Raw genomic sequence first — 24170 nt, forward strand, 5'->3', positions numbered from 1 at the left:
AGAAGTATTACCATATTACTTACAAAAATGTATAGGATTTTTATCCCATGGTGGAAACGTTGCAGCTTTGAATCTGCCCTAGATGATTATACCAAAATATGCATGTGTAGTCCCCTGCTGGTGGAAAGTCCATCTGGAGATGCTGGGAAGCATCTTTAAATGCCTGCCACAGCAGCCAGAAAAGTGAGCAGGGTATGTGGCCAGGGCACCCATGAGGTGTGCTGATTCAGTGTGTCCATTCACACATTCAGTGTGTGGCTGTCTCCATTGGTGGGACTCCAGTGGAAAGCCAGCTCCAAGGTAGAGCTGCTCTTCTCCAACAAGAATCCCTCTGGGACAGCAGTGATGCAAATACCATGTGCCCTCCCTCTGGAGTACAGCAGCCCCTGACAGCTCTGTGGAGGAGAAAGGGGCTTTGCAAATTGCAGTTGCCTGTCCCAGCAGGATGACTCAATCCCCTGATGTATTGGAAGATTAGATTAGAATTCAGGATGAAGCCATATCCCTATGAAAAGATCATAGGGAAATACAATTTTTTTTTAAAATGGCCTGTTTCTGGTGAATATGAGCCCAGTTTCCAATGAAGTGGGCTTTTCCAATCAAAAACCTGCAAAAAGTTGTATTTTCACACATTTTCAATTCAAAAATATTTCTAATTCCATCTAAGGCACTTTTATGGCCCTCACTACCATAGTATTCAATCATCTCAATCTTTAAGCAGGGAATTTCATCAAAATTACTAAACAAATCTGAGGACATACTCACTGAGCACGTCACTGAAAATAGAAAGAAGATTGTATATCTGATAGACCAGAAAGTTTTGATGGTTTAAAGTTCTGGAAAAAATCCACATTGACTTCTAAGGGATTTCAATCTGATCCTTCCCGAGTAGGATTTTTTTTTAACTATTCATTCATTTATTCATTGTGGAATAGTTTGAAGGTTTAATATCAGGAGCACAATGTGATACACTTGAACAAAAAAATTGTTTTGAAAAAAAAAGTGCTATGGGGTGGCTAGGGTTAGAGTTAAACACCTGCAACTTAATGTCTAACGTGATAACACTGTGTCCAGTCCCAAAATTTCAGAGAATATTCATTGCATTGAAGGGCCAGAACCCTATTGATTTGGGGAGAAAATCTGAAAACCAAAAGGCAGAAATAGGGGAACACATGAACCTCCTGCCAGCTCTTTGTATAGCTACAGCCTCAAGCACCTCTGCTATTGCCTATTGATCCAAGAAGTGTTTAATTTGTAATGAAAGAGGTGCCGGGGCTCAAGCTGGAGAGTGGCAGCTGCTGGCACTGAAGGCAGTGCTGCCGCCAGCAGCAGTGCAGAAGTAAGGGTGGCATGGTATGGTGATGTCTCTGCTCATCTTGCCTATGGAATTTAACATGTTGACTCTCAGAATGCCTTATCTCCTAGATAGAAAGAAGAGGGTGTAAGGGCATAGGAGTGGGGAGAATGGGGCGCATGGAATCGCTGGTAGTGGGAAGAATGGGGGACCTGGTATGGGGAGTGGGAAGAAGGGGGGCACACAGAACCCTAGCATGGAGGGCAAAGTGGGAATTGAGAGAAGGGAATAATTAGGATTCCCACTAATCCCCTGGCATGGGGAGTAGGGGGATGGGGCACGCAGACCTCCTGGGCATGGGAAGAATGAGAGACCCTACTGTGGGGGAGAGGGCAATGAGGGGTGCACAGAGCTCCTGCCTTGGGCAGGAATGGGGGACCCTGCAATGGAGGGCTGGGTGAATGGGGGAGCACACAGAGCCCCTGCCATGGAGGATAATGAAAGGTATGGGAGAAGTGGGAATGGGGATGCTCAGAGCTCTTGTATGGAGGGGAGAATGGAGGAGCCTGAAATGAGGATGTAAAATGGGGAGGCACAGAGAGGCCCTGGCAAGGAAGAGATTTAGGGGGAGAGGGTTCAGGAAGTCCAGAAAAAGAGGGGAATGGGGTTGGGGGGGAAGGAGGAAGAGGGATGCAAGAAGCCCCAGTGTGTGCAATAAGTTCAGTTTGCACAAGCTATGAAGTTAACATACATGAACTTTCCATACAAGTATTAAGACATCTACACAAGCCATTTAGTGTTTCTTTAACTAATCTAGTTTTTAAAACTGATTTAGAAGGTAAGTCGATACACGGTTGTGTTTCAAAGTTCACTTGCTCCTACCCAGGGCATGCAGACTATTTGAACAGCCTGCTTGCTTCCTTTTAAGAGCCTTCTATAGAAGAAATCGATTTGGGAGCTTTGTGTTTAATTGAAAAGAGCGGACCGTAATGGACTTGTCAGAAGCCTCTGGGATTTCTCTTAGCAAGAGTTAATCATCTGACTAAATTGCTTGCTCTGTGGCTGGTATTTACAACATGAGATCCTCCTTTCTCTCCTCTTTTGCCCTGATAAAGTGAAGAGCTCAGTGACGCAAGTGGAGGAGAGTGGAAATGTCAGAAGTGATTTGCAGCTACCCAACAAAAGAAACAGCAGTGTTATTTAACTTGTTTCTCTTTCTCTTTCCTCCCTTCTCTTGGCTCGATATCTGCCCAAAAGGGAATTCAGGGCCTTGGTGATAGAGATGGTGTTGGCCACTGATATGTCCTGTCACTTCCAACAAATCAAAGCCATGAAGAATGCTTTGCAGCAGCCAGAAGGGTGAGTCACCTCCTGACACTGTGTGCAGTGAAGGGCTGCATTTCAGCTGGTACTTTGCAATTGTATTAAACTTAAAAAGTCTCTCTCCGGAGGACCCTTTAATGTCCACGTCTATTTCTGTTGTTGGATTTTGAATGAATTCACATGTGAGCACTCAGGTACGTGCCCGTATGATATTCTGACGGGCCACAGCATCTAAATAGCAAAGCTTTGGGATAAACCAGCCCATTCATTTTCCTTTTCTTAACAATACAAGATAAAGGGCACATGTGAAAGAGCTTGATTATGGCCTCAGGTCACAGGCGCTGGGAGCAACACGGGCTTCACAGAGTACAGCTTGTGCCTCCACTGCAGGGAGCCAGCTCTGTAATCAGAGACAATAGGGAAGCAATCTCAGAGCCGCAGAGGGCAAGTGTATGCTATAGAGCAGGCAGAACAATATGAGGAAGGCCTTCTCCTCTCCAATGATCATCTGTGAGCCACTTAGAGCCCTGAGTATCTCCTCTACTCTCTCTCCCCACCCCACACGCAGCATTTTATCCAAACCCTCAAAACTCTTAATTGTGGGTAATATTCTTCCAGCCAAGGAGGGCTTGGCACACATCTTCCCGGAGCCTGCCAAGACTGTACCTAAATCAGACACGGATGATACTTGCTGCTATCTCCTCTCAGGAGCTATGTGTATAGCTTTTGCAGCACTCCTGTCAGTTTGGGGCAGCAAGAGATTGGGATTACTGCATGGCAGTATCCATCATAATTCACATGGCTCCTGGGCTAGCCCCTCAGTGGCATGGCTTTAAGAAGATTTCAGCTTTCTGTAGTGCCTTCAAAGAGTTTGAGTTTCTTTTCTGATCTCTTACCTGCACCAGCTTTTTACTGGTGGAATTCACATGGTTTAAATGGAATTACTGTTCATGCTTATCACTGTGAGATCAGAATCAAGCCCTAATTGTTTAAGCAAGTCAACAGACTAAAATAATCTAGAACTATTTACTGATTGGCGTTTCATGGACTGTAACCCAGCCCAAACTGAGAATATTGGGAACATTCAAAGCTCACTCATTCGCACACAAAAACTCTGCAAAGAAAATAAGTGAGACTAATGCTCTGAGTTTCCTGTTATGCTTTTGAATGACTCCATTACTAAAGGAAAGGTTTATGTTAGGGAAGTTAGATTAATCTTTCATAGTTGTCAAGTTATATAAACACACAAATCAATCTATTAGTAGCCCAGCCAAAGGTTATGGTGGCCTCATTTACTTGCTTAGCTGGGTTTTTGTTCTTTCCCTTTCAATACTGGTGCAGACAATTAACTTGTTCAGTCATTTGGGTTTGCAGAATCGACAAGCCGAAAGCCTTATCGCTGTTGTTGCATACAGCAGACATCAGTCATCCAGCCAAGGCCTGGGACCTTCATCATCGCTGGACCATGTCCTTGCTAGAGGAGTTCTTCAGACAGGTAGCCTTGGGACTTTACAAAATTAATTTGTAGTTTTGCTGACAGAATGAGAGATGGCGTGGGCGGGCTTGGGATCCTATAGGTCAACATCTTCTTTCACTTATATTTTTCATAGGGAAGATGCCCACTGTAGCAGCAAAGTAGATACAATTTTTCTTTCATCTGACTTCAGTGAGATTCCACTGCTATGTCTGATTGTAAGCTAGTGTCTGATATGCTGTCCTTATCAATATATTGGAAATTCTCAATCTTTCAGACATCCAGCAAAACTATCCCGAGCACCCCTGAGTGAGAATGCGTATTTCTAATGACCAAAAGGCAGAATATCTAACATAGTACACAGTTTGCCAACCATTGAAGATCTTCAGGAATTGGGTGTACCTAAGTGAAAGCACTCAGCATTAAGTCCAGACTATCATTTCTTTCAATAATGAGTCCTCCTATTTCTCTTTGACCTGACTCTGCTGCCACTTCAAAACTCCATTTTGATTTGCTATGAAGTCGTGGAAACCAGTAAAGCTCAGTACATTGTAGATTACAGAGAGATATCATCATAAATGGTAAAAATTATGTTGCTCTTTCTGTAGACATGTGGACTGGTCTAACCTCTCACAGGGCCAGACACAGGATTGATTCCTGTGTGATACTCATAAGATCCTCCAACTGGCCCTAAGAAGGGTTGGATTTTTTCTTTTAAGTACAATAAAAGTTTTTTTTTTAAATTTTATTTAATAGCAACAAACTTTTTAAAAGGTAGTGCTGGTCAAAAAAAGAAGAAAAATCATAAACATTTTATTGACCTTTTTCCCTCTCCAAGTTCAAAATTTTTTAATATTTCCAAATGTTGACTAGCTCCATAGATGGTTGAAATGTAGGGAGAAAAAAGATCAGTGAAAATGCCACTGAAGTTTATTATTTTATCTTAATTTCAAAATATGGACAACATTTTGAAATTTAAAAAATTTCTACCATAAGAACATAAGAATATCCATACTGGGTCAAACCAGTGGTCCATATAGCCCAGCATCCTGTCTCTGACAGTGTCCAGTGTGTTATGTGAAGGGGTAAATAACATTTCCCTAATCACTTTCTCCACACCATTCATGATTTTATAGACCCCTATCATATTCCCCCCTTAGTCATCTCTTTACTAAGATGAAGAGTTCCACTCTTTTAAATCTCTCCTCGTCTGGAAGCTGTTCTATATCCCTAATCATTTCTGTTGCTTCTCTACACCTTTTCCAATTCTAATATATCTTTTTTGAGATGGGGTGACCAGAACTGCACACAGTATTCAAGATGTGGGCATACCATGGATTTATATAGCAGCATTATGATATTTTCTGTTTTATTTTCTATCCCTTTTCTAATGGTTCCTAATATTCTGTTAGCTTTTTTGACTGCTGTTGCCCTACCAGCTGTAGCACACTGAGGGTCTCAGTATTTTACTGGGGGGAAAAATCTGAAGTGGTGAGATCCACCCTGTGCAGATACAAATGCATATAAAGAAATACAAATAGAACTCAAACCCTAGAGGAGGAGTCCTGACACTGATACTTTCTCTTGGTGGACTTACCCTAATAATAGAGTTCTATTACCTGTTGGTTTCACATGAGAAGTGCTGTATAGAATCCTCTTGGGTTTTCAGGGTGTTCCACAGAAACACCCAAAAGGCAAAGAGTGCTGTATAATCAAGATTTACTTGAGTAGATGTTTTAGAAATAGGATTATGTGGTTTATATTTAGATGTAGATGTAAATTGTATAAGAGAAACGGGAGTTGCCCTTTCAGAATAGGGTGGGGGAGCATGCAGAATAGAGTGGGTGCTGCTGCTGCAAAAGGAGGTTGGCCTGTAGTTGGACAGTGAGGTGATACCTGCCAGCAAGAAGCTCTTAAAGAAAAGGATTTGGATGCCCAGAATAAACAAAGTTCTCCTTTAAAAAGCTGAGTCTTGCAATTAAGGATGTAACATGAGCTTCAATTAAAAAAAGAGAGAGGCCCTTCCAGTGTCCAGAGTTGTTACAGATGTTAAGCGACTCTTGCTGTATTCTAATATGCTCTCAATTTTGTTTCTCCAGGGTGACAAAGAAGCAGAACTAGGGCTTCCTTTCTCCCCACTGTGTGACCGCAAGTCTACTATGGTAGCTCAGTCTCAGATAGGTATGTCATTTCAATGTACTTCACTTAGGATGCAAAGCAGCAGTTTAAAGGGGGAAAAAATATTCTCCCCCCAACGGGAGTAAGATCATTTTGGGCTCTCATCACTTTGAATTAGTTTAGAGACGGGGGAAAAAAAATCGCACTGGCGTTATTGTCCCTAAATGGATGATTCTAAGCTGAACAGCAATCACATTTAATTGATTTATGAGAGTTGTACTAAAGGGGAACTGAGTTAACACAAATGCTACTGCTGGACCAACCACTATGCATGGCTGTATGGCGGCTGCTCCTTGGTTCCTGAGCACTGCAGAAGACACTTGAAGCGGGGATCTTGGCTTCAATACATGTTGTTTTAACTTTTGACTAAAGTCATTGTTTTGCTCATTTAACTGATTCCCTAACCTTCTAACCCCCCAGCACTGTTCCAGCTTTTCCAGTCAGCAAGCATCACCCCCAACCTTATACTGGCTCCAGTCACTGCTTCTTGGCCCCATCTCCCCACTCCCCATCCAGCAAGGGAGGTGAAAGCCTGCAGTAAACCAAAACAGTGCTTCCTTTTCCACCTCCTACTTCCGCAGGAGAAACTGTGAATGGGGTTTGGGGAGAACGATCCCAAAATTGTTGAGCGGCATGGAAATGGGGAGGGGGCAATAAATCTGTGACTGTGGAGGGTCAAGGAAGAGGGGAGAAGCAGCCTAGAGACGTGCAGGAGTTTGGGGACAAGAGAAGATACCGGGAGTTGTGGAGATGGGCTTCTGAGGTTGAATGGGGAGAATGAAGGAAGGAGAGGAACTGGAAAGAGAAAGGGACTGGTGGGTGGAAGGGACAGCAGGAGTAACTGAGAGAACACTGGGTATGTTTACATTGCAGTGTAAGCCCAGGGTTTGAACTCAGGCTCAAGCCTAACCCCGCTTCCATCTACACACAAATCCCACTAACCCAGGGCTTAGACCTAGGGTCCCAGGAACTCACGGAGTGGGAGGGTATAAGCCTGAGTCAAGCCGGGACCCAGAGTTCTAGCTCTATGGATTTGCAGTGTACATGCGGCCCCACTGGACTCGTGTTCTGGGAGTCCATCAGAAATATCCCACAGTTCCACAGGCTGACTTTCTTTGACCTCTGGACAGTCAAGTTTTATGCACAGTCAGGTTTTCCCTCACTGCACCAGGAACAAAGGCGATCACATTTTGGGCAGGTGTTAGGAAGTCTGGGATATGGGTGGTTTGACTCTGGCCCGCGTAATGCAGTGTGCAGTGTACATGCTAGAAGCACCAGGTTGGGACTCAAGGTTCAACAATCCCTATCCTGGGGTTGCAGATGAGCGTAGACACTCAAGCCATAGGTTGACAAACCAAGGGTATGCTAACTAGCTTTGTACTAACCCAGGGCTTACATTGCCATGTAGAGTTTTTCCCTCCAAACTTTTTATAACCAAGCTGAAAAAAGTGTAAAAGGATGAAATTTCACAGCTGTCCCCAGCACTGTCATGGGATGAATGGAAACCTAGATCCAAACATCCCTGAACTTTGGAGAAGTTCAGATCCATATCTGTGCTTTAGGGCTGTCCCTAGTTCAGATGTTTTCTCACATTCCCTTTCACACTGTCATGTAAAGCTTCAGAGCCAGAAACCTCCTCAGAGTCCCAGTTCTTGGGATACTTCCATTCCTATTTTTCCAGTCTCCAAAGGTTCAGACAGTTCAGTAAATCATCTGTACTAATAGGCTCTTATTCAAATCATGTCTGGTCACCTAACCTTTTAATGTTAATCCCTCCCTACCTGCAACACAGAGCCGTGGCTACACTCAAAACTTCAAAGCGCTGCCGTGGGAGCGCTCCCGCAGCAGCGCTTTGAAGTCCGAGTGTGGTCGCGGCGCCAACACTGAGAGAACTCTCTCCCAGCGCTGCAGGTACTCCACCTGTACAAGGGGATTAATTTACAGCTGGGGCAGTGTTTACACTGGCGCTTTACTGGGTTTTTTCACACCCCTGAGCAAGAAAGATGCAGCGCTGTAAAGCGCCAGTGCAGCCATAGCCTTATGGAAAAGTGGATACACACAAGAGATACTACACTACTACTAAGGGCAAAATGGCTCCATAGGCACCTCAGACATGCTGGAGGGGGCCCAGGCAGGGACTGGAAAATACAGGGGAGCTGCAGCTCAGCTAGAATCCCTGTTGGGGGCCCCCAAGCAGTGCATGGCTGCTGCACTTCTCTGGAAGGGGGTACAACAATGTTCCCTACTTCCAGCTCTCCTGGCAAGTGTGGAGGGAAAGGTGTGTGGAGCTAAGACCTCACCTTCCACACACCCCATTTCAGGCCCTTTACGTCTGCAGAGGCTCTAGGAGGGAGCAGGGACCATGCTCCAAGGAATTCTTCCCAGCTTCTGTGCAGGGCACAAGCCTGTGTGAAGAAGCCGCTTGTACCTTCCTCCTCTTTTGTATTCTGTGCACAGGTCGGCCAGAATTTGTCTCTAAATAAAAAGACCCTTATGACCGCCTCCAGTGTGCAAATCATTGCAGAATTAATGGTGAATTAAACCATTATCCAAACAATTAGAGCTTAAGAAACAGGCACTCAATCAATAAGCAGAGAGAGATTTATTTAATTCTGTGCTATTTATCATTACATTTAATTTGTGCAGTTAACTGTATCCAATTGGCATTAACAGGCACATTCTCTCTAGAAATCTTGTCCTCTAACATTATAAAGTTTTCATTCCAGTCTGCTCAACATATGGGCAATAGCTTGACATCTTTAGTGTCTCCTTCATTAAATCAAAACTCTTACCTTTCCCCAATATGTGTTGAGGTAAGATTCCTCTCAAAGTCCTAGGCCAGATTCTTAGGGAAATATTCAGCTCCTATTCATTTGCTTATCTGATTGATAGCTTTTAACAAATAGTGCTACTGAATGGTAATTACTGTTTCTTTGCAGAAGTAAGTACCTCATGAATTCCAAATTGTACTGTGTATTATCTACAGCAAATGAAAGGAATGTCATTTGTGAGATAAGTTTGTGTTCTCAGTCCACTTTGTAGTGGGGACATAGAGTTTCTGGGCTCTCTCAACAACTTGTTTACAGTATCAGGCGAGACAGAACTAAATCACCTCTTGAGGTTCCCTCCTGGTCAGAGTTAAGGCCGTGTTCTATTTTGCTGCTGTACGAAAGGTCATCGTTAGAGCTGGGCAAAGAAAGGTAATTCCTTTTCGCAATGGATATCAATATTTCAAAACCTGGTTTTGTTCCAATTTGGAATAAAATCCAAAAATTTTGAAAATTCTTTGCAAAAGGGAATGAAGCCCCAACTTACAGACAACCTGCTTGTTGGATTGTCCCAGAATCACAGATCCCAGAAGCCCTGAGGTCCCTGACTCTGGGGCAGTCTGTACGGTGAGCTGCTGAGGAGCCAAATGAGTGGAAACCAGGTAAGGTTCCATCAGAACTTTGTTAAAATCAGACCATCACTGTGAAATGTTTTGATTTTGACAAATTGGCAGATTCCAATGAGAAAATGTTTTGTCAGAAGTTTTTCAGCCAGCTCTAGTTGTTGTGGATGCACAGACCACAGCAGGTGAGCATGCTTCATGACAATGCAAAGAGAGGATTTCTTTTAGCATGTATTGTTTCTACAGAAATTAAACAATTTAACAAGAAAAAAATCTTTAAAAAGAAGAGAACAAAAGAGACACATTCTTTCACCTGCCACTTCATTTTGTAAAGAAAATGTTGGGAACAAGTCCAATCAGAGACAATTCACATCTTAAAGTCAGGCCTTTGGTCAAGTGGAGGGGAACCCAGCAAATTGCAAAGAATTACTAGGCCAACGTTTTTATTTCTCAACAGGAGAATTAAACTATTTGAAGCCCCTTCCTTTCTATCCAAGGCAGCAGGAAGCTTTGTTTGACTAGAAACAGGCCTTTGTTGTCATCACTGTCTCTTGCAGCTGATTAATGTAGCAAGAGCCTTTTATTTTTGTCCTTTGGCTTGCTGGAAAGAAAATCATGGCTTCAGAAGATACAGGACAAAAGCTGATGATCAAACAAGATTGTTCCTGAATGGCAGTCTCTCAAGAAGTCATTCCCTAACTAGCATGATCTAGGTGTCCTTTTTAACATGGAATGAAAATAAACTCTAGGCCAGTGGTTTTCAACCTTTTCTTTCATTTGCAGACCCCTAAAAACTTCAAATGAAGGTGCAGACCCCTTTGGAAATCTCAGACATAGTCCGCAGGTCTGAGGACCACAGGTCAAAAACCACTGTTCTATGGTGATGACAATCTTTTGTGGACCCCTTTAACATAGTTTGATCACAAGTGGAAAACCACTGCTCTTGGCAGTTGGGCCTTGGGACCTTCATCTCAGAGTGTAAAGATGAGGGGTAAGATAATCCTCAGACAAAAACTATGTTAAGGTGGAGAGTATGTATCAGTAATTTAGAGTAAAATACATTATAGGGTGTTGTAAAGTATCCCCAGATCAGGCATTGTAAGCCCAAGAAATCCAGAGTTCAGGTTATAAACAAATAAATCCAAATGTGTTACAGTATGGAAATGCACAGTTAGGGCTCCCAAACACCCTTAACTCTGCTCAACAGTGACAATCTGAGGGGAAAATAAAGTTGAAAAATCTGTCTTTAAAAATCAGTGGGTCTAATCTGTGACCACAAACACTAAAGTACCTTACTGACCATATGGTTATTGTATGGTGTCACTACAGGGCAGGGCTACAGGTGGCTGAAATCTGGTGTATAAGTGCGCACGTTAGCAGACCCAAAATGTAGTGCTTTCTTAAATGCTCTGTGTGGATCCATCCCTGTTGCTTGCACAAAGAGCTGACTTGCAGGAAGATGTACTATGCTATTTCCTCCCAGCCCTACCCCTTGTACACAAGTCAATAGAGGGAAAGATTTAGTTCTGTATTTTTCCCTTCGCCTTCTGATTTAAAAATAATATATGAATTTGTTAAAAATTAAGTGAATAGAATCGGAATACATTTAACTCTCAATGAGTACAAGCGGGGCAAACCTTCAAATGAGAATATTCACAAAAACCCACTGATATTTCATAGCTCCACAACACTTGGAATAGATACCCAGAGAAGCCTATCATCATTACTGTTCTTTTATTTTTCTGTTTCCAGAAATGTCATCCTTCAAGCTTGGTCTCATCCAATTGTCCCAAGAATTTGGCTTAGATACTCAAAAAAATCATGCAGAACAAGTTCTATTGTATCTGTTTATATTCTGAATTTCCACCCTTTAAGGAGTTACCATTGCATGCAAAATATCAGCTCATGGGTCAGGATCAATGCATAGTATCATTCTTCCTTGTCCTTTTTTCAATTCCTCTTTCAACATGTAATTCTTTTCATCCACTGTGCTATTACACTAGATAATTCACAGGCAGTGGCAAAACATAAATACTTACCTCTTCTGTTTACGTCCACTGTGTTTTGATTCAGGTTTTATTGATTTCATTGTGGAGCCCACTTTTACTGTGCTGACAGACATGACAGAGAAGATTGTAACACCACTCATAGATGAAGCCTCCCGCTCTGGTATGACTGGATTTAGACGTTCCAGGTGAGTACCTATGTTTGCTTTGGGGCATGAGTGTTGTCTCTGCTTTTAGGGCTCACTTCTCTGTTTTGGACTCATTGGGTATTAGCAAAGTCCTCCCATTGTTCTGTCTGTCCTGGTTTCTACCTGAAGAGAACTATGTTTGGGAAGTGTAGTAGAAATGGACTGATCATGAAGTACAATCAGACCTGGTTAATTATTGCTTGATCTGTGCATATATTCACATCAGAATTCATTGGAATTTGGATGTAAAGAGTCTCACTTTCATTTAACCTGACCTTCCACCATAAGAGCTATCAAGGAGCCATCTTGAGTTATTAGCGTTTCTCCTGTGCAGGTCCTGGGATAATTCCAGCACAATTGTAGGGTGAATATTAAAAAGGCTTGAATGGGGACTAATCTGGTAACCTGTGTGCTATTCACCATTATCTGAATAGTCAGAATAATAGAAATTAGAGCGAGAAAAGACTTATTTGGTCACTTAGCCTCTCTCTTTGTCAGTGCAGGGTTGTTCCAGGCACTGTAGATTCTCCATTGATTTGTACATGTCTCCAGCAATGGAGTTTCAACCGCTTCCCTTTGGAGATGATTCAGAAGTCTAAGTCACCATTAAGCAATATATCCTGATTATCAAACTGAATTTTCCTATTCTTTCTTTCCTCCTACTTATTATCCCTTATGCCACACTCACTAATTTGTTTCCATCCTTGGTGTTTTACACTAAACAGATACTTAAAGACATTGGATCAAACCAACATTCCATATTTGAATGTCTTTTAAATCCAGGGCAGTTCAGAATCTGAAGCTGGGTTCCATGCCCTGTGTTTCTATAATCTAAACCACCAGAAACTGAATTCTAAATGCCCTTGAACTTTGGGGAAGGGGGTTGAACTGAAACTAAAATTTTGCAGCTCAGCCAATGACTTTTAGACAAGCTATAAAGCCCTTTATCAGTCAGTCATCTCCCTTCCACCCCCAGCCCTTAGTCATTGCTGTCAACAATTGTTTAGGAACTTAAGTTTTCCACATACATTAGTCCTTCTGGATCCTTATTTATATTTGTAGTTCTTTGGGTTCCTTCCAAATTTGTTTGCATCTGAAGTTGATTTTAAATATACGTAAAATTCACTGAAGCTTCAGACAGTGCCAGAAGTTACAAGAGGTTCTAGTTCAGTGCTCTAGAACTAAGAGCCAATACAGACTACTGTCCAGAGATGAGGTGGGACAGTCCTCTAGCCCACCATTGAGTCAGGGGCCTTTAGAAAGGTGAGATAGGGCATAAGTAGTGCCTCAGGCACTTCAGAGAAGGTTCAAGAGACATTTAGTAATTTTTCAGGTGTTGGCATAAAAAGGTTATAGAGCCAGCATCTTCCATAGTATATCCATCTATCCAGGACGAGAGCAGAGTTTCAGGGCACTAGTTCCTATTTATGTATGGGCAAAATGGGTCATTTTTTGTGATTGATTGGAATTTAGTTATGCAAGACTTTTTTTGGTGTGCAGTTTCACACAAATTTCCATTTTAATAATGAAAACTTTGCAAAGTGAGAATGGGAACTTTCACACAACTCTAATAGCATTAGGCAACATATATGGGTATTAACAGTGTTGAGCTGATTGAAGTTCACAAAGTTCGCTATTAATAGACTCAGAGCCGATTTCTCATCTCACACTGGTGTCAATTGGGAACAACTTCACTGTATTGACAGAGCAGCAAAGAGTCTTGTGGCACCTTATAGACTAACAGATGTTTTGGAGCATGAGCTTTCAGGGGTGAATACCCACTTCATTGGGATGCATCCGACGAAGTGGGTATTCACCCACGAAAGCTCATGCTCCAAAACGTCTGTTAGTCTATAAGGTGCCACAAGACTCTTTGCTGCTTTTACAGATCCAGACTAACACGGCTACCCCTCTGTATTGACAGAGTTGCACTAGTGTAAATCACATTGGAATTAGACTCACTGTTTCGTACAATGCTCCAGATTGTCTCATCAATTCTGAAGTAGATCTCCCCAATGTTCTCATGATATAGTTCATCCAACACAAGCATAGGAACAGAGGGAGGAAATTTAAGTTTTGGATATTGGCTTTTGCTGATTGATTGTGTAGTACTTTATGGCTAGGGTCTTTTTCACTCCATAGCTGTATTTAAGTGTATGAAGTGCTGATTCCTATCACATTGTGTGATCTTGTCTCTCAGTTTGAATAGCATTAGCCCCTCAGAAGTTAAAAGATCAAGTGTCAAGAGCACAGGGTCAGAAGGAAGTGCCTCACTCAACTGTTCCATACTCACTGTGGACTTCAAATGTTTTAAAGCCACCTGGACTGAGGTGGTGCAGCAGAACCGGGAGAAATGGAAAGCAAAAGCAACCAAAGGTAACAGATGAGCCTCATAATAAAAGGCTGCAAGCTCTTTTACCTCCTCCCCTTCAGGCTTTTTTCCTACCCAGTTAGCCCTGAAGTAAGCTCTGACTTCTCAAACCATCTGCCTCTAGAGGCCAACAACTCTCACCACACTTGGGGCCAGGAATACCATGTAACTCACCTGAAAGCCTTATACTTTTTTGTATACTGTGCACGTGGGTGTTGGAAGTGTGTGTGTGTTGGGGGGAAGAGAGCAGTAGAGAAGACGATAAAAAGTGAATGGAACAGGAGGTCAGTGGGCTTTGGATCAGGCCCCAAATGAGAAGAAGGATCTGACTTTTTGACAGCTTGTGAAATCTCTTCAGAGCTGAATGCCTGTTGCTCAGATCCTTGATTAACTGAGACAGTATATTTTATATTGTTTGATTTTTTATTACCTTATTTTTTTTGTGTATGGCAGTAGTATTGTACAGTACTGTATACAGACCCTATCCTACAAACACTTACTTGCCAGCCCTGGGGCTTAATACCATAAAGACTCCCATTCACTAGAGCTCAGAACTACTCATACACCCAGCATACACCCAGCAGTAAATGTTTGCAAGATCAAACTCTATGTCGCTGTAGGGCAAGATACATTTCTCTCTGGCAGGGACTCCTTTCTTCTTCTGTGTTTGTATAGTGCCCAGCACAATGAAGCCTCAATCTTGACCGTGACCTTTAGGAGCTACTTTGATATCCATTATTATTAATAATAATCTCTTAGACGTGAGGAATGGGGATGGGTGCAAGTTCTTTAACCAAACTGATTTGGACTTGAGCTTGAGGCATAGTGGAAGACTTGGCTCAGTTTTTATATTAACTGAAGCAGATTGTTCATCCTCAGTTATAAATTCTCTTTAGGAGGCAGAAGGGGACAAGTTTATTAACCAAATACAATTTTCCTTGAGCTTAAAACATACCATACAAAGCATCAACCCCTTTTATGCCTCTCTTGCCAACAAAAAACAGTCCATTTATTTGCCAAGTTAGTTCAGATAGCTCTTACTTTTTAAATTGGAGTTTACTTGTTTCAGCTGTTCTTTTTTGGATCAATAAGATCTGATGAAAACAAATGAAAGTTTACCAAATGACTACAGTTTCATTAACATGGCCAGATGGTTTTTGGTATATGACTGTTGAATGTATGTGGCCAATCTATTTTGCTGTAACATGTGACTGCTGTTCATGAGATTGTCATCATTATAGTATATACTGTTTGTTTATCTAAAGTGCACACCCACACTATCTAAATCCTGTATGCAGGGGAGACCATCAGGGATAATACATACTTTACAAATTGTCTACAAACAAATGCGTAAGATAGCCCGCAACGAGTCCTGGGGATTTAACTTTGTTTTCTACCCATTTGCAGTGAGTGCTTTGAGTAAGGATTTCTACTGAAAAATACATAAGAAGTCACATGATTCAAATGGACACATGCACCATTAGTTAGGTTCTGGTTTGTCTCTGCTCATCAGTTTTTAAATCTTCATACATTTCTGGGTGTGTTTGTAATAGCCACATTTATACAAAACTTTTCATTCTAAAGACCTTTACAAACACAGGACTTGTCACCGTATTGGCTGAGCAATGAGATGTAGAACGTGAGGCCATGGACTGGGAATTAGGAGACCTGGGTTCAGTTCCTGGTTCTGCCACTGGCCTGTTTTTTTTACCTTGGGCACATCATTTTACATCTGTATGCCTCTGTTTCCTGACACTTACCTATTTATTTGCTAAGATTTTTGGATGGAGACCATTGTTCAGTATGTTTGTAGAGGGCCTACCACAATGGAACTTCAGTCTCTGTTGAGGCCTCTAGACATAATTACACTGCAAATACATAAAAATAATAACAACAATAATAATATATAAAGTACTTTATAGGAATGCAGTCACAGTCAGGGTGTAGCACATAACAGCTATTTATTAGTGCACAGCAACATTACACAGCAATTTAGGATCAGAAGCAAAGAAGAAATTGATTTCTACCATTTCTGTAGAATACTGTAATGTCTTTTGTAAGGATATTTTCAATAGAAACTTGGTGTGGTGTTTTTATACTGAGTATAGTATTTTTGGAAAATGTCTTGGACTCCGTAGGCAAAATAAGTGAGTTTGTTGCTCAGCTCCTCCTACTTAAAAGATCATTATTAAATAATTATAAGTTAAGAACCAGAATAAACATCTGCCCCAAGGTATAAAAGCACTGTACAGAGCAAGCATGTTGTGACACTAATTTTAATATCAGGCAAATTTCTAGAAGTATCATAATAAATCTCTATATGAATTAATGTTCCCTGCAGTTTTTAACCAAGTTTTGTCCATCTCCTGTGATTAGGTTGCAAAGTGTTAGCAAATTTTTCAGAGAGTCCAAAACCAGGGGAGGTATCTGGGAAGCCTTCACTGTATCATACCTCCTAAGGCGTAATATCAATGTGCATACTGAGCCATCTATGGAGACTAGATTATTGCAGAAATGATTAATAAAGTGTGGGAGGCTCATATCTAATTTAATTATATTTTCAAGTGATCCATAATTTATTAATTTAAAAATTAATTAACTTTTGTCAGCTGCTGGCAAAGAAATACAGATTGATGCTTCTTATAAAAATGACATTTTTCCCCTTCTGTTTTGTTCCTCTTTTTGGTAGATTTTCTGGAGAAAATTGCTCTGATTCAGTTGTCAAAAGAATTTTTGTTATATGTGAGAAGATGTTTAATAAACACTTTGTAATTCGTACTCCCTTGCTTAGGGTCTGATCCTGCAAGATACAGAGCACCTTCTGCATAGATGTAGAGACTCTTCAACTCCCATTGACTGCAACTGAATTTAAATTGAAGGTGCTTAGCACTTTGTAGGCGTTGTTCAGCAGTCCAAAGGAGCCAGAGTTCTGTATTTATGTGATACTACTCAGAATTAGAGTAGTTTTGAGAACTACTTAAGAGACAGGAAAATGATATCACTGGTTTGAAGTATTTGCTATCACAGCAGAACCCAAGGTTCAGTTTGCTGGACATGAACACAGACTACTTTTAAAAGAGGAAGTTACTGCTCTGTATTAACTTTCTTTTACATGCATAATCTGAAATGCTATTATTGCTCAGGGCTGATTGTTTCCATGCTTAACTGCCCTTCCTGTACTTCCATTGTTTTAAAACTCATAAACAAGTCCCTATGGTCAAAACAGGTGGCCCAATGATAGAGGTACTCAAGGCCTAAAGGTACACAATTCTGCTGACAGGCATCCTGTCCCTGGGAAAGAGAGGACCAATAGTGGAGATGGCTGACTAAGGGTACGTCCGGACTACCCGCCTTATCGGCGGGTAGCGATCGATTTCTCAGGGATCAATATATCGCATCTCATCTAGACGCGATATATCGATCCCCGAACGCGCTCCCCGTCAACTCCAGAACTCCACCAGCGCGAACGGCGGTAGCGGAGTCAACGGGGGAGCCGTGGACGTTGATCCCGCGCCGTGAGGACCCAAGGTAAATCGATCTGAGATACTTCGACTTCAGCTACGCTATTAATGTAGCTGAAATTGCGTATCTTAGATCGATCCCCCCCCCAAGTGTAGACCAGCCCTTAGTGGGCAGCTGAGGTAGGAAGAGGCCAGCTGAATTACATGGCCATGTTGCTTATCTGACATGCCCCCAATAGCAGATTTATGGTCGAGGGGATAAAGGGGCTGAATTTATCTTCCTTTCACTTTTGCTTAGATCCACTGTTCTCTTTCTGACTTAAACTAGTTTGTGGTGTTCCTAGGCAAATTCCACCCCAGAGGTGGTTGCACACCTGTGGTGCACGTGTAGTCTGTATATCATTGCATTTTTGTGAAGCAATTTAGGATCATTCAGGATGGAAGGGCACTGTATACATGTAAAATATTAGTAGTCAGAGCATCAGACCAAAAGGAAAAGAAGGAAAACTTGGGGAGGAGTGAGAGGAAAAGAAGAGCATAAGAAGCCAGCAGAGAGAGACTGAAATCCCCTTCCCTTTACACGGATGGCTGAACTGTTCTTCCCTTAATTTGCTTTTTAAAATACATAGATATAAAATATTTGGGGTCCATATTTGCAATTGCATTAGTGGTGGGGTTTTCAAAAGTGACAACAAATATTGACTTTAATGGGAATACAGCTAGGCCAATGCTGGGCGCCTTGCAGATCTCACCCTAAATGTTTTGGTTTTGTGTCTTTCTTTTTTTTGTCATGTTAATTTCCACATTTATCTAAGTTAACATCATTTGAGAGGACATGGCTGAAATTGGATTAAAAGTGTGTATGGTATCACTCTGGCAAATCTGCTAATGGTCTTGATTTTTCCCCCTTCATTTTGGTTCTCCCTTTGCTGAGGATGCAGAAGAAAAAGCTAAGAAAGAAGCTGAGGAAAATGCTCATCAGGGAACAGATGAAAAGAAAACAGAAGAAAAAGAAGAGAAAAGTCCAGCCGAGGATACCACGACAGCCAAGTCAGAAGACAGCAAAGAACCAAATCCTGGGGAAAGTAAGAGCACAGAATCTAGCAAGGATCATGTAAATGGGACTCAGCAAAGTGGTGTGAACAAACTCGAAGCCTCTCAAGGGAAAAACCAGTCTAGAGCGGACAAGGGCAGTGAGTCTCTCCAAGCAACAGGAGAGGAGAAACAGCATGTCCAAAATGGTAAGTCCTTTCTTTGTTTCATATAAGGGGTGAATCCAGTCCCAAGCCCAAATATCTCAGCAAGATATTGGGGAGATGTGTGAAGAAAGGAAAAGGGTCCTGGAGCAGTTCCATGCAGACCACTCTTGTTTAACAGTTGGCGTAGCCTCCATTGCCCTAGATTGCTCCCTTCACAGGTGGGAAGTTCTCTGGGAACTCCTTGGAGCTGGACTCTACAAGGTTCTGCATCAAAAATTACCCAATCCCTTGTATGCTCTGGCTCAGTGGTTCTCAACCAGGGGTCCGAGGCCCTCTGGGGTACCACAAGCAGGTTTCAGGGGGTCCACCAAGCAGGGCCAGTGTTAGACTCTCTGGGGCCCAGGACAGAAAGCCGAAGTCCCACCGCCTGGAGCTGAAGCCTGGGGTCCTGAGCCCCACCACTCAGGGCTGAGCAACTTAGCTTTGTGGGGGGCCCCCTATGGCATGGGGCCCCAGACAATTGTCTTGCTTGCTACCCCCTAATGCACTGGCCCTGGCTTTTATATGCAGAAAACTAGTTGTTGTGGCACAAGTGGGCTGTGGAGTTTATATATAACATGTTGGGGGGCCTCAGAAAATAAAAAAAAGGTTGAGAACCCCTAATCTAGCTGCACCTTTCTGCACCTTTGGCTGTAAAGGTGAGGTTTGCCTCCACATCAAAATACAACTATCAGGTACACTGTGTGCTCTGGAAGCTGAAACAGATGGTCTGGGAGAAATCCTCAGCTTCACCGAGTGCATGCTTATTGTACTGAGGAAGAGGGAATCAAAGATAGCTCATGAACTGCTGCAGGGCTGGGTTAAGGTCTCTTTCCACTGCTCCAGTGATGCAGATGGACTTCAGGAGAAGCAAAGGATCTGGCCCTTTAGTTTTGAGCTTTTAATTTACATATGACTTGTTTCCTTTGTTATGCTGTTCTTTATGACAAGTGCAGGCCCTGTTTGCTGCATCCCTTCATTGAATCAGTGCTAGGCACTGTACAAGCAGGAAGGAGGGAAGGCAGGCAGGGTCCCTGCTCCAGAATTTACAGCCTAGAAAGACAAATATAGAAAGAGTAGGGAAAAGAAAAGGAACATATCATGATAACAGCTACAGCTAGTCAAAATTCTCAGCAAAATTCTTGGCAACATTTTTTGGTAGAAATATTGAATTGTGTTTTTAAAAATAGTACTTTTTTGGAAAAAGCGACAAAGAGTCCTGTGGCACCTTATAGACTAACAGAAGTATTGTAGCATGAGCTTTTGTGGGTGAATACCCACTTCGTCGGATGCATGTATTCACCCACAAAAGCTTATGCTCCAATATGTCTGTTAGTCTGTAAGGTGCCACAGGACTCTTTGCTGCTTTTTACAGATCTAGACTAACACGGCTACCCCTCTGATACATTTTTGGGACATGTTTTTTAACCAGCTATAGACCTGGTTAAAAAAAAATCTTTTTCACCATCCCCCCCCAAGATGAGAAAGTTTTTGTGAAAATTACATCCCATTGTTTTGTATTTTTTTAAAATTATTAGCTCCATCATAAGGCTATTCTCAGTTGCCCCTGAGCCGTGTTATTTTTCCTAAAGAGAGATTTTCTGGAGCAAGAATTGCAGAGGGACAGGGCTTGAGCATGAATATGAGAGAATATATTCAGCAAGTTAGTTTGAACTAAGGGACAAACAAATCCCTGAATTGATATAACCTAAAATATAGTGTGTGAAACTAGTGGAGGTCTTAAAGGTGTTCTAAGCATATTACCTTTTCATTTTATAAATATATGCCTGTTAAGAAGGCAGAAATAGAGAAAATTACAATAAAGCCATGTACCACCACTCACCAACTGAGTCAATGTCGGCTAGCTAACTACTCCCAAACCACTCTCAATAACCCTCTCAGGAAAAGCCCAAGGGTATGTTTACACTGTAGCTGGGAGTGGGCCTAGGTCTGAACACAGGCGGCCCCTACTACTGCCTGTGCCGCAATGTCCACACATTTTTTTAGCATGCTTGCTCAAGCAGAGCTAGCGCGTGTCTGTCTGCCCAAACCGGGATGCGCGTTCCCAGCTGCAGTGTTGACATGCTCTGAGTGAATAGATAGGCTTGCAGCATGCCTTGAAAAGGAATCAAAACTCAGGCCAGAGTGAGTAAACAAATTCTAGCTAAGGGCCTTCCACTGAGAAAGCCCAGCCTGAGAATTACAAACCTAGGGACTGCCAGTTCAGGTTGCTCAGCAGATCTCAACTTCCAGGACAGAGCACAAATAGGACTTCAATGGATAGCTAGTGATGTTCTCCCCTTCCTCCCCCTACCCCATCCTCCCTTTAGAGAGATCAGGTGCTGTTGATTAGCATAGAGCATACCACATGCACAGGGTGTGTGCATCTCACTCGGCAACCCACTCCACCTACAACTAAACTAGATATTCCTTTTACATATGTAGCTATCAGAGGGGTAGCCGTGTTAGTCTGGATCTGTAAAAAGCAACAATGAGTCCTGTAGCACCTTATAGACTAACAGACATATTGGAGCATAAGCTTTCATGGGTGAATACTCACTTCGTCAGACGCATGTAATGGAAATTTCCAGAGGCAGGTATAAATATGCAGGCAAGAATCAGTATGGAGATAATGAAGTTAGTTCAATCAGGGAGAGTGAGGCCCTCTTCTAGCAGTTGAGGTGTGAACACCAAGGGAGGAGAAACTGCTTTTGTAGTAGGCTAGCCATTCACAGTCTTTGTTTAATCCTGAGCTGATGGTGTCAAATTTGCAAATGAACTGAAGCTCAGCAGTTTCTCTTTGAAGTCTGGTCCTGAAGTTTTTTTGCTGTAAGATGGCTACCTTTACATCTGCTATTGTGTGTCCAGGGAGGTTATCTCCAGACTGATTCTTGCCTGCATATTTATACCTGCCTCTAGAAATTTCCATTACATGCGTCTGACGAAGTGGGTATTCACTCACGAAAGCTTATGCTCCAATACATCTGTTAGTCTTTAAGGTGCCACAGAACTCATTGTTGCTTTTTACATATGTAGCTGTTATCCTTGGGAGAAATATTGGGAGTAGAGTTGGAGCTTTCTACAATGCATAGGATTTTTCCTATATTGTGGTAGAAAGCCCAAACATATGGGAATGAGCACAGAAAGGACATGTGAAATCCCATTAAACTGCACCAGATAAAGACACTTTACTGAAGCCTTCTGTTTTACAGACTTCTCAAATGATATGGGGGTGAGATGCATTTCATTGCTTTTGGTAACTTCCTTTTGCTGCTCTCTCCCCCACTGGGTCATTCTTTAAGTGTCAAAAAATGCTTTAAAAGGATGATTTCTGAAAATTAGTATCTTGCTCAAGAAAAGAAATTGTGCTCTAATTTATTGGAAAAGACTTTTGAGTTATAATTACTGTGGGGCCTTTTGGACTCATGAAACATAACATCCATCTCCATGGGTTCAATACTGCTTCCTTTATGCTATGCCTATGTGGTAATATCTTCTTGTAAAGTATTCTCCTGATTATCTTGATTGTTTGGTAATTCCTTTCAAGAAGATAATTATCGTTACCATTCTGCAGTGATATGGTAGGCCAGCTATCATAATATTCATAACTTCCCCTTTTCATAATAAATTATATTCAGTGAAAGTTCAAAAATTGTCTCCTCACATTGGTTTGAAATCTGTGTCAGTCAGACCCTTGGTTGCTTCTCACGAAGGGAGCATATGATGAAAGAACATTAATTTGGGCATTCATCCTTGCGTACACGCAGTTGGGGCAAGTCATTTTTATTTTTCAGTCGGCAAGTAAAGTATCATTAGTTTCTCATTATCAATCATCTTGATAAAAGGCATGTGAGTAGACATTTGTGTTTTGACTGGTAAATTTTAATGTAAATTTTGCAAGGGTGGTGCACATATCCATTGGAACCTGGGCATTCTTCTCTGATGACAGGTCCCAGTCTTGCAATGAGAAGGTCCCAGCCCTTCATTGAGCAACACATAGGCAGACCCTGTCTTTCTCTCTCTCCTTCTTCTTCTCCTCCCCCCTCACCCCCCCCCCGATGGCTATTATTTATAAAACTTGGAAAGTTTAATCTCTGATGCCTCAATTCAGCCGCCCATCCTTCTTAATCAAAGTGCTCAACTTTAGGCATGAGCTTAGATCCTATTGACTTTAATGTGACGTGAGCATATGCTTTAGTGCTTTGCTGAATAGAGATGGACTTAAGCACATGCTTAAATGCTTTGTTGAACTGAGGCCTTAAGGAGGCAAAGAGATTAAGATTAAAGGGTTTAATATTCAAGAATGCAATGAACTGAGAAATCAAAAGTGATACTGGGGGGGAGGGAGAAACCTCAAATAAAGAATTATGGGTGTGATCCTTCAGTCACTGAGCAATTGTGAGGGCATGCAACATCTTACAAGAAGAGCCCTCATATTATTGGGAGTTTCTGAAAGCAATGGAGATGGGGAACATGATTTTCAGAAGTACTGGAGATAGATGATTTTCAGATTCTCCCTCTACATTTCCCAAACAAGTAATGCCCGCCTATTCATTAGTACACTATACAATAGATGCTGTTAAAATCTTCTTCATATTTAACATAGTAGTTAATTGCATCATGCTATAGGGAGGAGGGATAGCTCAGTGGTTTGAGCATTGGCCTGCTAAACCCCAGGTTGTGAGTTTAATCCTTGAGGGGGCTATTTAGGGATCCAGCGCAAAAATCTGTCTGGGGATTGGTCTTGCTTTGAGCAGGGGGTTGGACTAGGTGACCTCCTGAGATCTCTCCCAACCCTGATATTCTATGATAGAAGGCTGGCCTCACTGTTGGGGTGCCTCCATATGTGTCATAGCCTCTCTGTCCCCATCTGGCACCCGTTGCCAGTGGCTGCTTTGGTCCACTTCTTCCTGTGAGTTGACCTTCCAGCCATGTCATCATTTAAGTCTAGCCCTTCTAGGCTTACAAGAAGTCCAACAAACCAATGTTCTCAGGGCTCTTTGACATCCTTGTCCCCTTTTCTGGTCTCACACCACTCTATCAGGTGCTGGTAGGGGAACCTGGGGCCTCTCAGTACACCAGGTGCCAGGCCAGGGACCATATAACTATCAGCCAAAGTCTGCTCAGTCCAACTGCTTGTGGCTGCTTCTCTGGGCTTCTTCCTACTATGGCCTTTCTCAGACCTTCTCCCCACAACCTCCCTAGGCTCACCCTTATTTCAGGGGCAGGTGTCCCAGAGCTGTCCC

The 24170-nt window shown here is 42.2% G+C and overlaps 1 protein-coding gene across 13 annotated transcripts in view; it reads left to right on the plus strand.

Moving 5' to 3' along the window:
• PDE1C (phosphodiesterase 1C) overlaps positions 1–24170 on the plus strand; it is a 548714-nt gene that overhangs the window by 462304 nt on the left and 62240 nt on the right. For all 13 annotated transcript variants that reach the window (XM_045004983.1, XM_045004970.1, XM_045004971.1 and 10 more), the window contains 6 exons: positions 2552–2653; positions 3992–4112; positions 6191–6272; positions 11734–11854; positions 14055–14230; positions 18628–18927. In XM_045004983.1, coding sequence (XP_044860918.1) covers positions 2552–2653; positions 3992–4112; positions 6191–6272; positions 11734–11854; positions 14055–14230; positions 18628–18927 — 902 coding nt within the window. The remainder of the gene's footprint in view (positions 1–2551; positions 2654–3991; positions 4113–6190; positions 6273–11733; positions 11855–14054; positions 14231–18627; positions 18928–24170) is intronic.

Source organism: Mauremys mutica, chromosome 2 (assembly GCF_020497125.1).
Source record: "Mauremys mutica isolate MM-2020 ecotype Southern chromosome 2, ASM2049712v1, whole genome shotgun sequence".
In the NCBI taxonomy this organism is placed as follows: Eukaryota; Metazoa; Chordata; order Testudines; family Geoemydidae; genus Mauremys; species Mauremys mutica.